At 46.5% G+C, this 18,096-nt stretch overlaps 1 protein-coding gene across 2 annotated transcripts; it reads right to left on the minus strand.

Annotated features, from left to right (window-relative positions):
* Nucleotides 1–15,373: 15,373 nt before the first annotated feature.
* Nucleotides 15,374–17,831, minus strand: Id2 (inhibitor of DNA binding 2, dominant negative helix-loop-helix protein). Of its 2 annotated transcripts, none has more exons than XM_005404347.2 (3): nt 17,371–17,831; nt 17,001–17,064; nt 15,374–16,192 (listed from the first exon to the last, which is right to left on the minus strand). In XM_005404347.2, the coding sequence occupies exons 1-2, from the start codon at nt 17,716–17,718 to the stop codon at nt 17,008–17,010; spliced, it is 405 nt and encodes a 134-aa protein (XP_005404404.1). In that variant the 5' UTR covers nt 17,719–17,831; the 3' UTR covers nt 15,374–16,192; nt 17,001–17,007. The 2 variants fall into 2 exon arrangements, with proteins under 2 accessions (XP_005404404.1, XP_005404405.1); XM_005404348.2 differs by having other exon boundaries at nt 15,382–16,085.
* Between the last annotated feature and the right edge of the window lie 265 nt (nt 17,832–18,096).

The raw sequence follows: 18,096 nt of genomic DNA on the forward strand, positions 1-18,096 counted from the left end.
ATTAATGCGCAGGGGTGCCTTGGTTCACAGTGCTTTCGTTTGCAGTTTGGTTTGCAAAGACAAGCGTTTGGCCCAATTCTTTTTTGTTTGCAAACTGCATCAGGTGACAAACACGACCTCGGCCCTCTTTCCTGAAGGAACGTGAATGTGGCCATCTTTTCGAAAATCGTAGAGCAAATTACGCTGGTGAGCCAAGGCAGCACTGTACCGAGTAAACCATGTGCGTGGCCAGTCACTGCGCTGCCTGTGCGTCTGTGTTTCACTGCCGTGTGTTTGAGTGTAATGACGTGTCCATAACGTGTGTATTCTGCATGATCTTTAACAAATACTTTAAGCATTGAAAAGGGCAGATGCTCCTTGATTCGTGTGCTGAGGTGGTAACATGTTAGTGTCCCTGGTGCTGCTGATTTGTGTGGCTATTGATTTTTTTCTGGCCGTCTTGTACCTTCTCGGGCGAGTAGTGCAGCTCCCTGTCCTCGGCGACTCTATTCTTTATGTAATTTGTGGCACTAATGTTAAGTGTACACATAGATTCAGAAAACAATAAAGAACTGCATGCTATTCAGACTCACGAATTTTTATTTACTACAGCGATAATGATTCACGTTTTAATAAAAAATAAAGTCACTTGTACGCTTGCTTTGTCCCACGTGTGAAATTTTTGACCTCAGGCCCACAAGCAGCCAGGTGGTTGGCAGTGTCACCAGCCGCATCACCCCCAGGTGTTCAGAGGGAACTGGTTCTGGCGGGGGGGCTAGCACCTGTGCAGTGCTTCCTGGAAGGCTCGAGCACTGCTTGGGGGCTTCTGTAGCGACAGAGGTCACTGTCCAGGTCCCCGCAGGAGACGATTTAGGACACGAGCACCGTGGACAGGTTTGCTCTTATTCCCGTGCAGAAATGAGCGAGCTGGGTGGCTTATGGAGTTTGCTCCCCTCCTTTGGATCTGTGTGGGTGCATCTGTAACTGTAGTACGTATCTCAGTCTGAGTCGCCCAGAAGCCAGGGAAACGTGATGGGAAATTGGGGCTCTAACCCTGCAAGTCCCAGAGGCCCTGCCTCACATAGTGAGCCCCATCCCCTGCACCTTGAGCATAGCCTCCTGCAGAGCCTGACCCGCCTGGACCAGCCACGGAGAGAAGGTGCTTGGGTCTGAGTCCTGTTGAGTCGGCTTCTGTGGTGCTGGGGGCTTAAGGACCAGCTCTGCGGTGCTGGACCTGAGCATTGAAGCACAGCTGAACCAGGGTCTCCAACAGCAAAAGGGAAATTTGTCTTTGGGTTGTATTTTACTTATGTGAGATTTGTTTCTTCAGTAATCAGGATGATTTTAATTACCCATCCAAGTAATTTTAGAAATGTATTTGCTAAAATCTTCATCTTGAGAACTCTATCTGCATATCCCAATGCTGCAGTAAAAGATACGTGTTATTTTTCCCTTACTGTTAGAAGTTTTTGAGTGAAATGGGATCTTTTTTCTTAGTATTTCTTTTTTTTTTTTTTCTTAGTATTTCTTAGTAAAGTTAGTATAGAAGTACTATACTAACTTTAAAAGCCTTGAAGATCGCATAATGTCTGGTTACACCAGGAATTCTCAGCCTGTTTAGAAGTATCCCAGAGCTTAGCAAATCCCCCAATTCCTGGCTAATTCCTAAGTCTTTCAGCTACCAGGAGAAGAGGGAAGCAGGGATTGCCATGGCTTTATTTTGTGGGTGAGAGGTCTTGGGGGATAAGCAGGTAGGAAGGAACAGCAACATTTACTTTTGGCCATTGCTTGAAACTTGGCTCAGAGGCTCCGTGGTTCCTTTTTGCCACCATTCCCCACGTGAGCTGGAAAACAGAAATTGTGGGTAATGGCAGGCCAGCACTAGATGGCCCTTTAATGATACATCGTTCTGCAAAGGTTGAGAATCCCTGGTTGGGGCTGACTAAATAGGAGACTTGTAGCCTTATGTAATTTTAAACTTTTCATGCCTAGGAAGAAAATGCCATCCTTGACATAGATAGCTCCTCTGAGGACCCAGATTAAGGTACGTAAGAAATTAATTGACACAATTCGTGTCCTCACCACTCTACCATACAACTCGGTAAGAGGCTTCTAGAATGATTACTGCAAACAAGCCACTGTTACCTACCAGTGGAAGCTCTTCAGTGACACGGGCTGAACCACAGGCCTGGCTGTCACCATCAGAGTCTGCTGGTCCCAGGTGGTGGTGTGGGCAGAAGGCTTCCAGTGGTTTCTTGCCCTTCGGAGTGGAAACCCTTGGCATGGGGCCCGGGAAGCTATAGGGTGAACCCTCCTGGTTTTCTGGGACAGTGAAGCAGTGAGGGAGGAGAAGAATCTATAAAAATAGAGGGTTGCCCAGGTGTGGTGGCGTGTGCCTGAGATCCCAGCTGTCAGGAGGCTGAGACAGGAGGATTGCTGCGAGTTCAAAGCCAGCCAGAGCTACGTAATTCAGGACCAGTCTGAACTACATAGCAAGACCCTATCTCAAAAACAAAAAAAATAGAGTGCTGTCAAGTAAGAGCAGTTATAGGTGGTCCCCGACATAGTGTGGGTTAGACAACGTGCTGGTCAACCCGGCAGAAAATGAAAATCTAAGGAGAAACAGCCCTCAGGCCAGTGAGGGGCACATCTTGGGAACCAGTACCCCGCAGACCAACACCACTGCCCAGGACTCAGATCCTCACCTGGGAATAGAGCAATGTCCAAACTTCTGAACACAAGACAGAAGTGTGGGAAATTGTAATAAGTGAAAGGTTTCCACTCATTCCCATAGCTTTTGGTGAATGGCTTTTTAATAGCCAATAAAAACCTGACTGAGGCCCAAAATTGGCAAAAAGCATTGATTCCATTGTGTTGTAAAATACAGGTGATGCTACTGTTCTACCCCACCCAGAGTCCCCAGTCTGCCTGTGGAGTCCTCTGTAGTCTCTGGGTTACAAATCTACACATGGGGCCTTACCTGTCCTCTGCCAAGGGGTGCTTTGTCGGGTGTGATGGCACATACCTGCAAACCCAGCACTCTGGGAGGCCGAGGCAGGAAGATCGCTCAGAGTTTGAGGCCAGCTTGAACTATACAGCGAGGCTCTGTCTCAGAAATACCACACACACACACACACACACACACACACACACACACACACACGAGGTCTTTGTAGTGTTATTTTTTTCCTAGTAATATATTTTCAAGAACCTTTTCTTAGTTTTCCTGGGATCTAGCAACATGTGGGAGAACAGCAAAATCATTAAAATGAATAAATGAAAATTTACTTTTAAATATATATAAAACCAGATTAAAACACCACTTTAAAGCCATCTTGATGGTTCACTCGTTGTCTAACTGATACACTTTGCACTTGTTTCTTTGAAGGCATCTGGGCTCTAGGACTAAGGGCCCTGCCCCCGGCCCCGCGCGCCTCTCCTGTTCTCCGCTGTCCACCCCGTCTCTCCGTGGCTTCCTCTCAAGACCTGAGGACAGAGAAGACAGCTTGCCACGGGGAGCCCTGGCCACCACTGCAGCCTCAGCAGCCTGGAGAGAGGGCTCACGACTCCTCCTTTGGAGCAGCAGCAGCCCTGGGAGCGCCCTGCACTGGCCGGCCCAAGTCTGGCCTGGCCACCGAGCGAGGGAGAGCGGCCTCTGGTCCCCACGGCTGCCCTCCTCGCGCTCCTGACGCTTTGCGGCCACCAAGCCTTTGCAGATTCCTGTTGTATTTCATGGAAACGCAATGATTTTTATTTTGAAATAAGTTATTTTCTTTGAGTTCCTTATGGTTTTTGTCCTCCTTTCTCCTGAGTTCTTTTTAGCCTTCTGGGTCTTAAGTTTTCTGTTTTGTTTTGTTGATTTTTCATTTGCCTTCTGCTCCTGTTTTACCACCAAGCCAGGCCAGGCTTTCTCCTCCTGCTGCCCAGCACCCGCTCAACCTTCAAATCTGTGTGTGTCAGGTGCTTCTGGCCACCACTCCTGGCTCTGCCCCCAACACGGATGTTGCTGCCCCGAGTGTGGTGACACCGCTGTGTGATACACACTACATGTGAGCAGATGCTGGCTGGGGCGGGGTCTCTGAGTTGCAGAGCGACCAGTCCTGCATTCAGGTCTTCTCCGTTATTATCTATCCATCGGCCTCCATCCCTTCATCTACAAAAAATACAAATGAACCAGGTGTGGTGGTGCGCTCCTATGATCCCAGCACTCTGGGAGGCTGAGGCAGGAGGATCACAAGTTAGCAAGATCCTGCCTTGAATTAAAAATGGTAAAGAGGATTATTCCTCTGATAACTGCTCCTGCTTCCCCAGTGCTTATGCAAAGTGCCTGTGCAAAATGTGAGCCACTTTGCAAACAACAGCTCCCCGACTCCTTGTAGCCGCCTAAAGGCCCAGCGCCTTTCCTGAGGACTGCAGCTGGTACACAGCGAGCAGGGTAGGAGCCGCATCTGGCAGCAGCACCAATGCACACATCTGCCCTGTGACCTTCCACCTCGCTGGCATCGTGGTGAACTTGGTTTTCAGGTCCTGCTTGGAGATATGGGACAGTGGGCTTGTAGAGTGGGAAGATTGCTGCAGTTGCTGAGTCCCCCCCTCCTACGGATAGGGAGTTCTCACACGGGGCACTGTAAATGCCTTTGTGCTGAGTGGAGTGGTTTGCTTAAAATATTATTTAACCTACTGTTGTAAGTTCTGTGAACTTCATTTTATATGAAGGACAGAAAGGGAAATGTTCCTCTTAAACACGTAATAGATGTCGGACATGGTGATGCACACCTGTAATCCCAGGCCTTGGGAGGCTAAGGCAGGAGGACCACAAGTTTAAAACCAGCCTGGGTGACTCAAGGAGACCCTGTCTTGAAATAAAATTGAAAAGGGGGTGGAGATGTCGCTCAGTGGCAAGCACTGGGTCCTGGGATCGATCAATCCCCAGTACAAAAAAAAAAAAAGTTTTTTTTTCTTAACTCATAAAACTAGGAGAGTCCGAATTTAGTAAAGAATAAAGTCCTCCAAAGCGAACTTTGGTTTTAGGTCAACGTTCTTTATTTGTACATTGAAAAATCCAGGCACCAACTGTTTCCTAGCATGCTGCAACTTGTTTCAACCTGCAGCGGAGTTAATCCCAGCATTATCCAAGTTAGTCTTCTACCAGGAGCCTTAACAAATAGAAGAATGTGTTGTTATGTGTTGGCTTGAAAGGAAGTCAGCATTATGTGGAGCCGGGAATTAGTAGCAAGGATTTTGTATGTGTGAAGTCAACTTTTCATGTAAAATTGAAACAACATAGAAAGGGACTTGACTGGAATAAAATGACGTCCAAACTGAGTGTGGTAGAGCCAGGCGTGGTGGTGCACATCTATAATGGCTGCACTCGGGAGGCTGAGGCAGGAGGATCGTCACTGAGAGTTCAAGGCCAGCCTGGGCAACATAGTGAGACTCATCCCAAAAAAACAAAACTAACAAAGCCAAGCGTAGGGAGAATGACTGAAGAGTTTGTCCTGAGTGTGAATCACGTCTTCTAGAAGACGACTTTAATACAAGGTAAGACTTTTTAAAATCCGCACCATGGCTTTGAATGATGAGTGGAGAAATCAAAGGCTTAGCATTTGTTCTGGTTTTTCAAAGGCAACTGGACAAAAATAGCCTAGATTTGAGGAAAACAGTAATTGGTGATGAAAGGTGGTGTTTTCTCTGTGACCCAGAAACAAAGTGTCAAAGTTTGCCCTGGAAAATTACAGCATTCCCCAGATCCCACGAAGCACACACACGTCAAAATCACAAGGAGTGTGCTGCCTTGCTCTCTGCCATCTGTGGTGCAGCTGAAGCCGCGAGGTCACCGAGCCCAGCGTTGTCACGCACACATTCTGAAGTGGGCAAGGGATGCATCGCTGGGCAGTGCCACCCAATCCTGTCACCAGTCTGCTTAGACGGGTGTGCGGAGGAGGACTTTCTGAACATTTGGTTAGTGGGTTTATTGCTTAGGTTCACCTTTCCCTTGGGATGTTCCGTGGAAATCAGGGTCCGCCCAGATGGTAGCACATGTTACTAAAAAAAAAAAAAAAAAAAAAAAAAATACCACCACCCAAAGAAACAGATTCAAGCAGACGTGGTGGCACATGCCTGAATTCCCAGCACTCTGGGAGGCTGAGGCGGGAGGAGTGCAAGTTGGAGGCCAGCCTGGGCAACTTAGGGACTTAGCAAGACCTTGTCTTAAAAGTTAAAAAATGACCAGATGTAACTCGGTGTGAAGGTCCAGGGTTTAATAAACAAACTAAACCCCTGGATCGGTGGTCAATGAGTTTGGAGAAATTCCAACCAAATAGATTGCTTTGTTACACAATCTGTTAGAAGTTTCAGTGTAGTAATCTATCTTAAACCCCAACAAAGTGTTAAGCAGTTTAAAATATCTCTTTCTAGCGCCTTTGCCTCAGCGCAGCATGTGGACCAGTGTCCCGCAAGCAGCACATCCTGCCCACTTTGGAAGTGAAGGCGCCTCTCGGGCTCTGCAGAGGTGGGGCTGAGCCCAGAGTCCAGAAGATTTTTGGCAATTTCCAAAAATCAAATTCGTCAGTGAGCATATTTTAAAAAAACGCTGATATTACTGTTTACATCACTTCCAACAGAACAGCACTGCTCAACACTCTTCTCCCGGCTGTAGACACTCATTTGGCAAATATGAGTCCAAATTACCCATGGGGACGGAGAATGGTCACAAGCCACTGTCACTTCGACCTAGGTGTCCACCTATGAGGGCAAAGGACACAGGTGACGTAGGCTGCCTCGCATGGACCTGTCCTAACAAGCTCCTGAGATGCACTCCTAGGAAAGGAGTGTTTAGCCCACACTGGAATGCTCTGAGTTGAGACAGCTGTAGAGGGGCAGCATGTGGAGGTGCACGCCTGTGATCCCAGCACTCGGGAGGCTGAGGAAAGGAAGGAGCACTGCTGTGAGTTCAAGGCCAGCCTGGGCTACATAGTGAGTTCATGGCTGCATGGTGAGACGAAAGAATAATCACTTTAGAGAGTGCACTGGGGCCATCCACTCAGGGCTGGCTGGTTCTTCCCTTACCAGGAGTTTCACAGTTACCTGTGATCAACCACTGTCTGAAAATATGAAATAGAACATTCTAGAAACAGTAAGCCTTATATACCTTTCATCACGGTATATTGCTGCGTTTTTCTAGTTCATTTCTAGTCACCGTCATTCATCTCACGCAGGGTCTACTTTATGAGATGAGCCTTATCATAGTGTTATTGGATGCTGGGGTGTCTGGGGGTTCCCCTCTAGGGCCTTGCTGTCGTCTTCAGAGAAGGACAACTGAAGAATGGAGCTGCTTTACAGTTATTAAAGGTAAAAGTAGGGAGAAAAGAGAAGTGTGTGAAGACAAAGAAGTGCTATGAAGAAGTGTGGGACAGAGAAGATGCCCGCACACAGAGAAATGGAAGACAGTGGGTAGGAAGCCCAGGGCAGCCAACCTTTTATCCCCTGTTCTGACGTCAGATCCGGCGGTCCTCTGCAGGGCTCGGAAGCTGTTCTGCACGTGCGTCCTGCTGTGATTGACAGGTTCTTGTGACTGACAGGTCACGCCTATTTGCCCGGCCGCTTTGCTATACCCTAATCTCCTGCCTCAGCGGATCTACATGTATGGGAAAAAACAGCACATGAAGGGTTCAGTTCTCTCTCTGACTTCAGGTACCCACAGGGGGCCTTGAGTGCATAGTCTGCAGATAAAGAAAACTTCCATACTGACATGTTTATATGAATTCTGAACTGAATAATAGTGGGGTTTTTGTTTGTTTTTGGTACTGGGGATTGAACCCAGGCCCTTTGCATTGAGCTACATCCCCAGCTCTTTTCATTTTTTATTTTGAGACAGAGTCATGCTAAGTTGCCTCGGTTAGGTTAGAATTTGCAGCCCTCCTGCCTCAGCATCCCAGACTGTGTTGCCTTGCTTAGCCAAAGTTAGTTTTCTTATGATAAGAAGTAAGTCTGAATGGATTGATTTGTTTCACAATAAGAATTTTTTAATAGGGACATTTTGCATAATAATCTAAGCCATTTCTGTGGCTTCAGCTATATATAGAGCACATAAGATAAGCATTCTGTCAAAAATGTTGGTTGAGAAAAGACTTCTTGAAAGAATGGATATTTCTGTTTTATATGCAGTTAAGCAGGGTGCCTCTAAGTGAAAGAGTAAAAGGTAAAATTAATAGTTGATAAATCTTGGTAAAGTCTTTTTTCTATAGTTCCCAGAAATAGAGAAAGACTCAAAAAGACTGGAAAATGTTCCAGCCAAGTAATTTCAAATTCTTTACCCTCGATAAAATTGAAGGCAGATGTCCTTGAGCTGCCCTTGGATAGGATACTGAAAACTAATGTCTGATGATGAATCACCACGCAGCCTCTAGCATATCATTTGGAAGCTGAAAGACGCAATGACACTATTTCATTAAAAACTGCTTTCATTTCCATCTACTTATTTTGGTGAATAAGATTTCTTGGCACCTATACGTGAACAATTTTTTTAAAAAGCAGGAATAAAGTTCATGCTGAACTCCTGCTCGTTTAAAACTATGCAGCCGGGGCTGGGGATTTAGCTCAGTGGTACAGCACCTGCCTGGCAAGCGTGAGGTTATGAGTTTGATTCCTGGTACCGGTTAACAAAACAAAATAAAACATTATATAAAACTAAGCATTCAAAGAAACTTAAAATAATTGAAAAACATTCTTATTCATCTCATTAAGAGACTTCCTGTAAAATATTATCTTCGTGTCTATAAAAACACTAGGTGTTGAAGAAGGATTTATGATCACTCAAAACAAAATATTTTTAATTTCTCTGTCACTGTGGAAACATATGACAGTGTAATTTAATTATTAAATAACTTTCTTTTTTATTTTAAAAGTAAAAGAACAAAAATATATTAGCAAACACACAGACATAAACAAACAACAGCAAAACAATAGAAGCAATACAGAGTTTCAGACAAGGTGACAGGAAATTAACAGTGGTTGTTGTATTACATATTGTTATCTTCACATTGGTTACTCAGTTAAACAAATATAGGAATAAATAACTTTCAAATGCAAACATACGTCATGTTAGAATAAAATTTTATGTAGGAAATGGAAAGAAACACTACTTCAGAGAGAGGTAAAATAAAAAGAAAATTTTCACGTCTAAAGAAGAAATGTTTTAAATATGGCTGATTGTGACCATCAAATGATGCTATTTCAGTGAATATATTTAAGAGAAATGTTGCTATTTTGCAGTCATTCAAACGGATAAAAACTTGAGCTGGTACTCGAGAGGATGAGGCAGGAGGACTGCCACAAGTTCGAGGCCAGTCTGGGCTACATAGTGGGACCTTGTCTTAAAATACCAAGGAAAGCAAAAGCGAATTCTTTCGCTGTCTGCTGCCACCCTCTACACACCCCCTGCCAATGATCCTCACCTAGCTGGAAAATGTTGTTTAAAATTCACAGTGAAGAGAGAGAAGTGGCTTTCTTGGCAGATGCTGTCACTGCCTTTTCCAATAAGAAGTTTTCTTCCCCTGTCACCAATGATCTGGTGATGGAGGCGCAGCAAACTTGGGCTGCTGCCTGAAACTAAGAATAAAAGGCCTTACGTGGGATATGCTGCAGTGTATAAAAATCTTTAATAGGTACTATGTTGGGATTTCAGATCAACATAACATTTAGGATTCAAGCATCTCGTCTTCACCTAGGTACAAAAAAGCTACCACCACCTCCCAAGGTAGAAACCAGTACAAGCTGTCCCAGGTGTGATTAGCATTTCCAGAACTTTTTGTTTGTTTGTTTATTTTTAGAGACAAGGTCTCATTCTGTTGCCCAGGCTGGCGTGGAACTCACAGCAATCCTCCTGCCTCAGCCTCCCAAGTGCTGGGATGACAAGCACACCCAGTGTATCATTTCCAGAACTTTTGTTCTTCATCTGTTTCAGCCAATCGTTGAGATTTGGAGGATGTCACCTTCAGTTATGAGGCTGAAGAACACCATACATTTCCAGTATTAAAAGATCTTCCTACAGGCAAGCTATATCTATCTTGGGAGTTCAGGGACAGGGAGGAAAAACTTCTACATTTTGTCCTAGGCTATAATGCCTGGAATTTGATTTCACCTAACCTGTTTGCTTATTACTGAAATAATCATTTCAAGTCCAAAATACTTAATAGTAGGATTTCCTAAATAGAAATTATACACATATAATACATATAAATTATGCATGGAAATTACGTACATATGCATAACATACCTATAAAGTGTATGTATCTAAGCCGGGCATGGTGGCACACACCTGTCATCCTAGCACTCTGGGAGGTTGAAGCAAGAGGACTGCAAGTTTGAGCCTAGCCTGGGCAATTTGGTGATTTAATGAGAACTTGTCTCAAAAGGAAAAATAAAAAAGGCTGGGGATGAAGATCAGTGTGAGGGTCTTGGGTTCCATCCCCAGTACTGAAAAAAAATCACACACACACACACACACACACACACACACACACACACACACACATTCTATAAAGGCAGGGATAATTTTGGTGTATATTTGAACAACACATTTCATATATTATACATAATTTATATTATATTATTAAATATAATACCTATTCTATCGTCAGATATGCCAAAATTAACCCTGCCACCATAGATGTAGAAATCTTATTAGATAATAGTCTGTGTCGCACGATATCCCGCTAGAGGTCAGGAATTCCGCCGCGCTGCTGTCCCCCGGGATGTGCTGCTGGGTTCAAACCAAGGGTCCAATTCGTTTGAAATTTCTTGGCTAGAGCTAAAAAAGACCCAGAACCATGACACCCAGCGTTTCAGCAGCTAGAGGAAATGCCAGCCTCGTTCCTAAATCAAGCGCTGTAGTGGCAAAGCGAGAGAAGCCCGGGGGAGTCGTGCGGCCAAAATTATCCCTGCCATTTGGACCAAATGTTTCCGGAGACCCGGAGCGGCTGCAGGGCTGCAGGGCTGCATGTTGAGCCAGCCTTCCCAACAAAGGTGGTCCCTACCCCAGGGCCTGGGGAATGAGGTGCTGTCCATTGTGGGGTCCGGGCCCACTCCACAGCCCTAAGTTCTTTTTCTGTTTATTTGTTTTTGAGACAGGATCTCCCTGTGCAATTCAGGCTGGCTTTGAACTCACAGCAGTGCTCCTGCTTCAGCCTCCTGAGAGCCGGGATGACAGGTGTGTGTGCCACCACACCCGGCTTTCCTCTCTGCATATAAATAGAAGACGTGTGCATATATTTAGCAAAACTAGATTTTTACTATCTCACATCTAAGTGATAAATGAAAAGTGGAAACCAACTTAGTAAGAGTAGAGGAGAGTGCTTTTGCAGGAAATTTTAAAACTGAAATTGCCTATTTTGGAAAGGCTACAGGTTTTGAGAACAAGAAAGATTATTTTTGAGTCCCTGCGTTAACCATAAAAATGTAAGTGAAGGTTCAACTTTAGCATTCAGCCCAATATAGTGATTACAGTTACTGAAATCCTAAGAGAAACAACACCAATCCAACATAAAAAAGAATTGGCTTAGTGTGCTAAGTGTGTGCAAAGGAAACCTACCTCCAGGTTAACACAGGGTCCATTTGCCCAGTGCTTTCAGAGTTAAACTTGTTTTTTTTTTTCTTTTCCCTCACAGAAAGTGGCTGTGTCCTTACTTAGTAAGCTTCTCTGAGAAATGTCATTTCACTTGGTCCTGTTTTGCTTTGAGATTAGGTCTTGCTCTGTAGCCCAGGCTGGCCTTGAGCTCCCTACAATCCTCCTGCCTCGGCCTCCCAGAGTGTGTGGTTACTGTTTCTTGACCAGTTTATCTGTCTGTCCAGTCGTAGCGTATCCTGTCTGTCATTCCTCCCTCCTATGATTTGGAATTGCTCTTCCTGTCCATCAGAATGGCAGGGACAGAACATGGGGGCTCGAGACTCAGGGCGACTGTTGGAAGTCACCGTCAGCCACAAATCTGACCTTGACAAGTTTGTCCGGAGATTTCCTTCCAAGTCAAGACATTTTTAAATCGGATTGACTCAATCAGTTTGGATTAAATTTAAACTTGAGATTTTTCACTCTTTTAAATATTTTACTTTAGGGAATTAAAGTTTCAGTTGACATTTTTTGTGAGTTTTTTTTTTTCCACCATAGGCTTCAGCAAACTCTGATAAAATTAGAACATTAAGAATGGCCTTTCTGGGGGCTGGGGATTTAGCTCAGCAGCAAAGCGCCTGCCTGGCAAGTGCAAGGTCGTGAGTTCGGTTCCCGGTACTGGAGAAAAACCAAAAACCAAAAAAAAAAAAAAAAAAAAAAAAAAAAAAAAAAAAAAAAAAAAAAAAAAAAGAATGGCCTTTCTGGGCTGGGGATTTAGCTCAGCAGCAAAGTGCCTGCCTGGCAGGCACAAGGTTGTGAGTTCGATTCCTGGTCCCGGAAGAAAAACAAAAAAGAATGGCTTTTCCTTTCTGGGGGTTTGTCTTGCTTCCATCAGGTTTTTAAGACAAAAAGTTTGACAAAATGTGTGAGTTCTGAGGAACTTTTGCTGCAGAGTGGAAGAAACTAATTTAGAGCTCAGTTAGTGGACTATGTGTGTATAAAACCAAATTTCTGGCATTGTGTCCAGGAAGAGAGTTCTGAAAACCAAGACCCAGGCCTAAGAAGGTAGTGTGCTCCTGTACACATGGTGATAAAAAATATGTGAGTGTTTAGATTGTTTTTTAAAAAAGTTCATTACAGCCAAAGAAGCACAACCATGCATGCCCCGCAAAATCCTCTCCTCACTTTCAGCACACTCACCCCACTGTCCTTGTCACTTTCTGCGGCAGCTCTGGAGTCTTCTTTCCTGAGGGTCTACGTGCACTGTCCTGGATACCTTGATATCCTGAATGGGTTCAAAACATTTCCCTTTCTTGGTCATTTTGACTTTGGGGAAGAGCTGGAAGTCACCCAGTGCTGGATCCAGTGACTAAGGTGGACACAACGGCATGCTTTTAGGAGCTGCCTTTCCCTTCGATAGTCCTGGGCAGCAGCATTCCCTGTATTTTTTATCCCACTTCATAAAGACCCTTCCAAAAGAGGACTCCAGAGCTGCTGCAGAAAGTGACAAGGGTGATGGGATGAGTGTGTTGGAAGTGAGGGGAGGATTTTGAGGGGGATTCATAGCAATGTGTCTTTTACTTTAATGAATGTAAAAAATTTAAACACATCCGTGTATTTTGGTCACCCTGCAGATGGGGAAAGGTGTGCGTTCTTCACACCCTTCACAATGGCAGTGGTGGGGAGGAGGAGGAGAATTCACAATGGACATAGGCAGCACTACCATATCGTGTTTAAGAATTATTTTAGAAATGCATGGCCACCCAAGAGCAGAGAAATCGATGTAATCAACCATAGAAAAATAATAATAATAGGGGCTGGGGATTTAGCTCAGCAGCAAAGCACCTGCCTGGCAAGTGCAAGGTCGTGAGTTCGATTCCTGGTACCAGAAGAAAAGAGAACAAACAAACAAAAATAATATTAATAAAAACTGTAAGAAATTTACCAAATTTTCCAAGTGTGGTGGTGCATGCCTGTCATCCCACCACTCTGGGAGGCTGAGGCAGGAGGATCACAAGTTTGAATGCAGCCTGGGCAATTTAGCAACTCAGAGAGACGCCATCTCTAAATAAAATAACAAAAAGGCCTAATACTAAAAAAAAAAAAAAAAAAAAAAAAAAGGAAGAAAAAAAAAAAGGGAAAAAGAAACATTGCCTTAGCCGTGAGATTGCATCGCACCCCCCATTTCCTGCTGTGCACCCGGACTCTCAGTTGCAGTGATGGTCAGCAGGTGGCGCCCGGCCTCCATGGCGCGACCCTCCGGATGGGCGCGCTGCGGCCACGGGTACCTCCGATAGGTGGCGCTGCAACTCGGGGTCGCGGCCCAAGCGTCGCAAACGGTGCCCGGCACCCAGTGCCCCTACAGGTGCGGGAAGCAGCCTGCCTGGTCCGGGTCCAGAATGCACCACATCCTTTGCACCTGGCTGTCCCTGCGGGTCACCGAGACTGGGGGCGACCGAGGAGCCGGGGTCCGAACCCAGCGCTCTGCCCTCGCACCTCCCGCCCAGAGGCCCTGAGCGCGCACGCTGGCACCGGGTGGCCCGAGTGTAGGTGACTGGCCTCGGTGTCCCCAGCTTCCCAGGGCTGTGCATGCTCATCCACCGCCCCGAGGTGCCGCTGCAGGATCGCAACCCCGAAGCCTCGCTGCAGTCCTCCCTCCAGTCCGGAGCGCAGGTGCCATTGCCCCGCGACCCCTGCCCTGCAGAGAGGAGGTCCCCGCGGCGCTGGCAGTGATGGATTCGGTGTCAGCGGCCAGGAAACGGGGCCGCCGCCGGGGCAGACTCTATGGCGCCTCCCAAACACCTGCTTGGCCCAGAAAGTGGCCCCAGGTGAGACGCGTCCAGCCCGGCCTGCCCCACCCCTTCCTTCTCCGGTTCCGGCCTCTGGGTCGGCCTTCCGGGCGCCCCGCCCCCAGCACCGGCGCTCGGGCATGCGGGGTCCGCGCTGCCCGCGTGGGCCGAGCACCGAACACCCACAGGCGTCCATGTGCGAGGGGAGGCAGGGTCCCCATGCGGGCCGCAGACAGCCCCAGACCCTGGTTCCAGGCCCCTGCGGGTGTTCTCGTCCCGCCCTCGCCTTCCCGGCTTGGTGGCAGTCAAGGGTGAAGGGCGATTTCATAGTCAGCGGCTCGGAAAGCTGCGGGCCCGGGCAGGTCTTCTGCAGCCTGCGTGGCCACAGGGTGAAGAGCCCAAATTGAGGCCCAGGAGCCTGGTGAGCGGCGCTGAACTCTAGGTGGCTGAGGCAGGAAGACTTCGTGTTTGAGCTCAGCCGGGGCTATTTGAGAACCTGACTCAAAATTTAAACAAAAAAAAAAAAAAAAAAAAGAAAAAGAAAGAAAAAAATGCTGGGGGTGTAGCTCAGGCAAAGGCCCTGGGTTCAACCCCTGGTATCGCTCAGCCTTCTCTCCAACAAAAGCTTTGCGTAATTCCTGAATCTGCAGTCACCTTAGGATGAGTCTTCCTCACACAGGAAGTCAGATTCCACTCTGACTTTGCCCTGACGCCCAGAGTCACAATCCTCAACAACTCCTATCTCAGAACTAAGCTATTCCTTCTGAAGGACTCGCACAACTTCCGGGTGTCCAGCCTTTCCAGTCCCTAACAACTCCTACACAGCAGCGGAGCCCTTTGCCCCAAACTGCTGGTCCTGACCACAATCTGATAAGAGATTCTCTTGAAGGGCTTAGTGCGGAAGGAGAGGAAAGGAAAGATTAAATGAAAGAGATAAGAGAGAAAAGGAGAGAATGACTACAGCTCGGGGCGTGCAAGACGTATTAAAAATCATTCGGAATTCAGGAATTACTTCAGACACATTTTATTATAATCTTGGTACAGTCTACATAAATTTGAACTTATATTTATTTGAGTTCAGTTATAACATAGCATAATAAAAATCAAAGCACTGGTACTCTGAAATAAAGCAGGCAATCCCCCAGTCAATAAACACACTTGATTTATTTTGTATAAAAGGGTTAAGTTTACAACTAAACTTTTATAAAAAGTTTAGCATGAATAAGTACATCATTACACGTTTTATGCAGAAATATAAATCTCTGCCACTATACAAGAAAACTCTAGTTAAAGAGTTCACAAGGTTCCACTCCATATATATATATATTTATATATAAATATATACACAGCATTCAGTAGGCTTGCGTCAAAAAGGTAATTTCTGACCAAAGACTTCATTTAAGTAACTGAATACTGAATCCTTCTGGTATTCACGCTCCACCTTTGAAAAAAGGCAAAGTCTGCTTAGATTGGGCAATTCCTTGTGATTTTTAACTCCCCATGGTGGGAAGAGTATATAAAGAAAACCTTCCAACTGCAGAAAGGGCATTTAAAAGTCTTTTTCATAAATAACGAGTATCACAGTCCAGGTTAGACAACACCCTGGGAAGATGATTCTTAGTCTGCCTTCTTATTTTTCTTTTGAAAAAAACGTCCATTCAAACTTGTCGTCCTCCTGGAAATTGTTGAAAAGTTCGGCGTCTTAAAAGATCCTGCGGATTTGTTGTTTTTGTTGTGCAAAAAAAAAAAAAAAGAAAAAGAAAAAAAAAAAAAAGAAAAGAAAATGAGAGAAAAAGAAGAAAGAAAAAGTCATGAACACCTGCAAAAGATTGGGAGAGAAAGGCGTGTTTAGCAGAACGCAAGCCAAGGGCAGAGGCCGGCAGCCCGGCGCCACCGAGGAAGCCGCAGTTTGAATATTTAACCAAACGCTCGGAGATGGGGCGAACCCTGGCGTCCATATGCAGCACACAAACTCGGCCTCCGAGGCGCAAATTAAACATGAAAATCACAGAGACTCCAGGGAAAAACTTCCCAACCCAATCTCATATTTGGATTTCCAGCGGCAGTGCTCACAGGCGCCAGGCGGCTGCTTGTAACAATTATTTGATTGGAAACAGCCCTTCAGTGAGCAGATAGGGAAGTCTGGGATCCCACAGCCCGCAGTTAAAGCACAGGGGTCCCCAGCCACCAGGAGAATCACAGGACTGTGCTTTCAGGGAAGGAGGATCGCTATGGAATTTGTGGCGATAAGATTAATTACAGCGGAGGTTAGCACCTCATAGCACCAGGGAAATAAATAGCAGCCAGCCGAGGCATTACATTTGCTACAAAAGACAAACACACACACACACACACACACACACACACACACACACACACACACACAGAGTTCCCCACATACTTCCCTGGGCCACCTTCCTACTAAGTTCCTGGGGAAACGTTCTAGGATCTTGAGTAACCAGAGCTACAAGCCCCTTCTTGTCTGGTAAGACGACATAGCACACATATCACAATAAAGTAAGCACGTATTTACTAAATAAAACATTTTACCGGCTCGCAAGCGACCCCACACAGGCAAATTACAAAAACACACGCACCCACTCTAAGAGGCACAAGTGAACACTCACCCATTATTCAGCCACAGAGTGCTTTGCTGTCATTTGACGTTAAGTCAGAAGGGAATTCGGATGCCTGGAGGGGAAGAGGATAAAGGCTCGGTGTTAGACAGTCTTTAAGGAAGAAAGGGCCTCTTTTTTCACTAAAGTACTCCGCACACCAGCGAGTTGCATGAAGCACGTTTAGGCCACTATGCACACACTACACGCGTTGATTCACACGTTCGAACTTACTAGCAACTGAACGCACGGCTCAATCTGCAGCAGCACGTTTTTAAGGAAATAAAGTGGATTAGCTTCCTTGCAAGTATCAGTCTGGACAATGCACCTAAGAGTGACAGCCCCAGCGGCGGCTGATGCGTGGCATCGGGGCAGAGCTCACCTGCAAGGACAGGATGCTGATGTCCGTGTTGAGCGTGGTCAGCGGCGTCCTGGACGCCTGGTTCTGCCCAGGTCTCGGGTGGTGTAAGGTGACGATCGTGGGGTGCGAGTCGAGGGCGATCTGCAGGTCCAGGATGTAATCGATGACATGCTGCAGTATTTCCATCTTGCTCACCTTCTTGTTCTGGGGGATGCTGGGCACCAGCTCCTTCAGCTTGGAGTAGCAGTCGTTCATATTGTAGAGCAGGCTCATCGGGTCGTCCACCGGGGTTTTGCTCCGGGAGATGCCCAAGCTGTGGTCCGACAAGCTATTTTTCCTAACAGACCTCACCGGACTGAAAGCTTTCATGCTGATCGCCGTGCGAGGAAGGGAAACCGGGCTGCCCTAGAGCTGAGGCGGCCGCCTGATGAGAGAGATGCACTAGGTACCGGGCTCGGCTCAGAATGAAGCGCGAGCCCAGCGGGGCGGATTTTATTCGCGCTCGCCTGGGCCACACGAGCGGCCATTCTTTCGTTCCTATTGGTGAAAAGCGCCGCGTCCGTCAGGCTGAGTGAGAGCTTCCATTGGCTGTTCTGGGCGCGGGGCGAGGGCTCCGTTCTTCCGCATTTGCAACCAATCCCCGTGAGGTGGGCGGGGCCGGCGCGAGCCCAGCTGGGCCGGTAAATAGAGTACAGTAAGCAGGCGCCCGGCGCGAGCCCAAGTCAGGGTACTGTGCGTCCTCGATTT

Source organism: Chinchilla lanigera, unplaced genomic scaffold, assembly GCF_000276665.1.
Source record: "Chinchilla lanigera isolate Chin_1 unplaced genomic scaffold, ChiLan1.0 scaffold00086, whole genome shotgun sequence".
Taxonomy (NCBI): Eukaryota; Metazoa; Chordata; class Mammalia; order Rodentia; family Chinchillidae; genus Chinchilla; species Chinchilla lanigera.

Bases quoted from the DNA above. Each gene is read 5' to 3' on its own strand.
- Id2 (XM_005404347.2), bottom strand. From the start codon at position 17,718: ATGAAAGCTTTCAGTCCGGTGAGGTCTGTTAGGAAAAATAGCTTGTCG. The intron at 17,065-17,370 runs GTGAGCTCTGCC...CTTCCCCTCCAG, and splicing joins TCAGCATCCTGTCCTTGCAG to GCATCCGAATTCCCTTCTGA.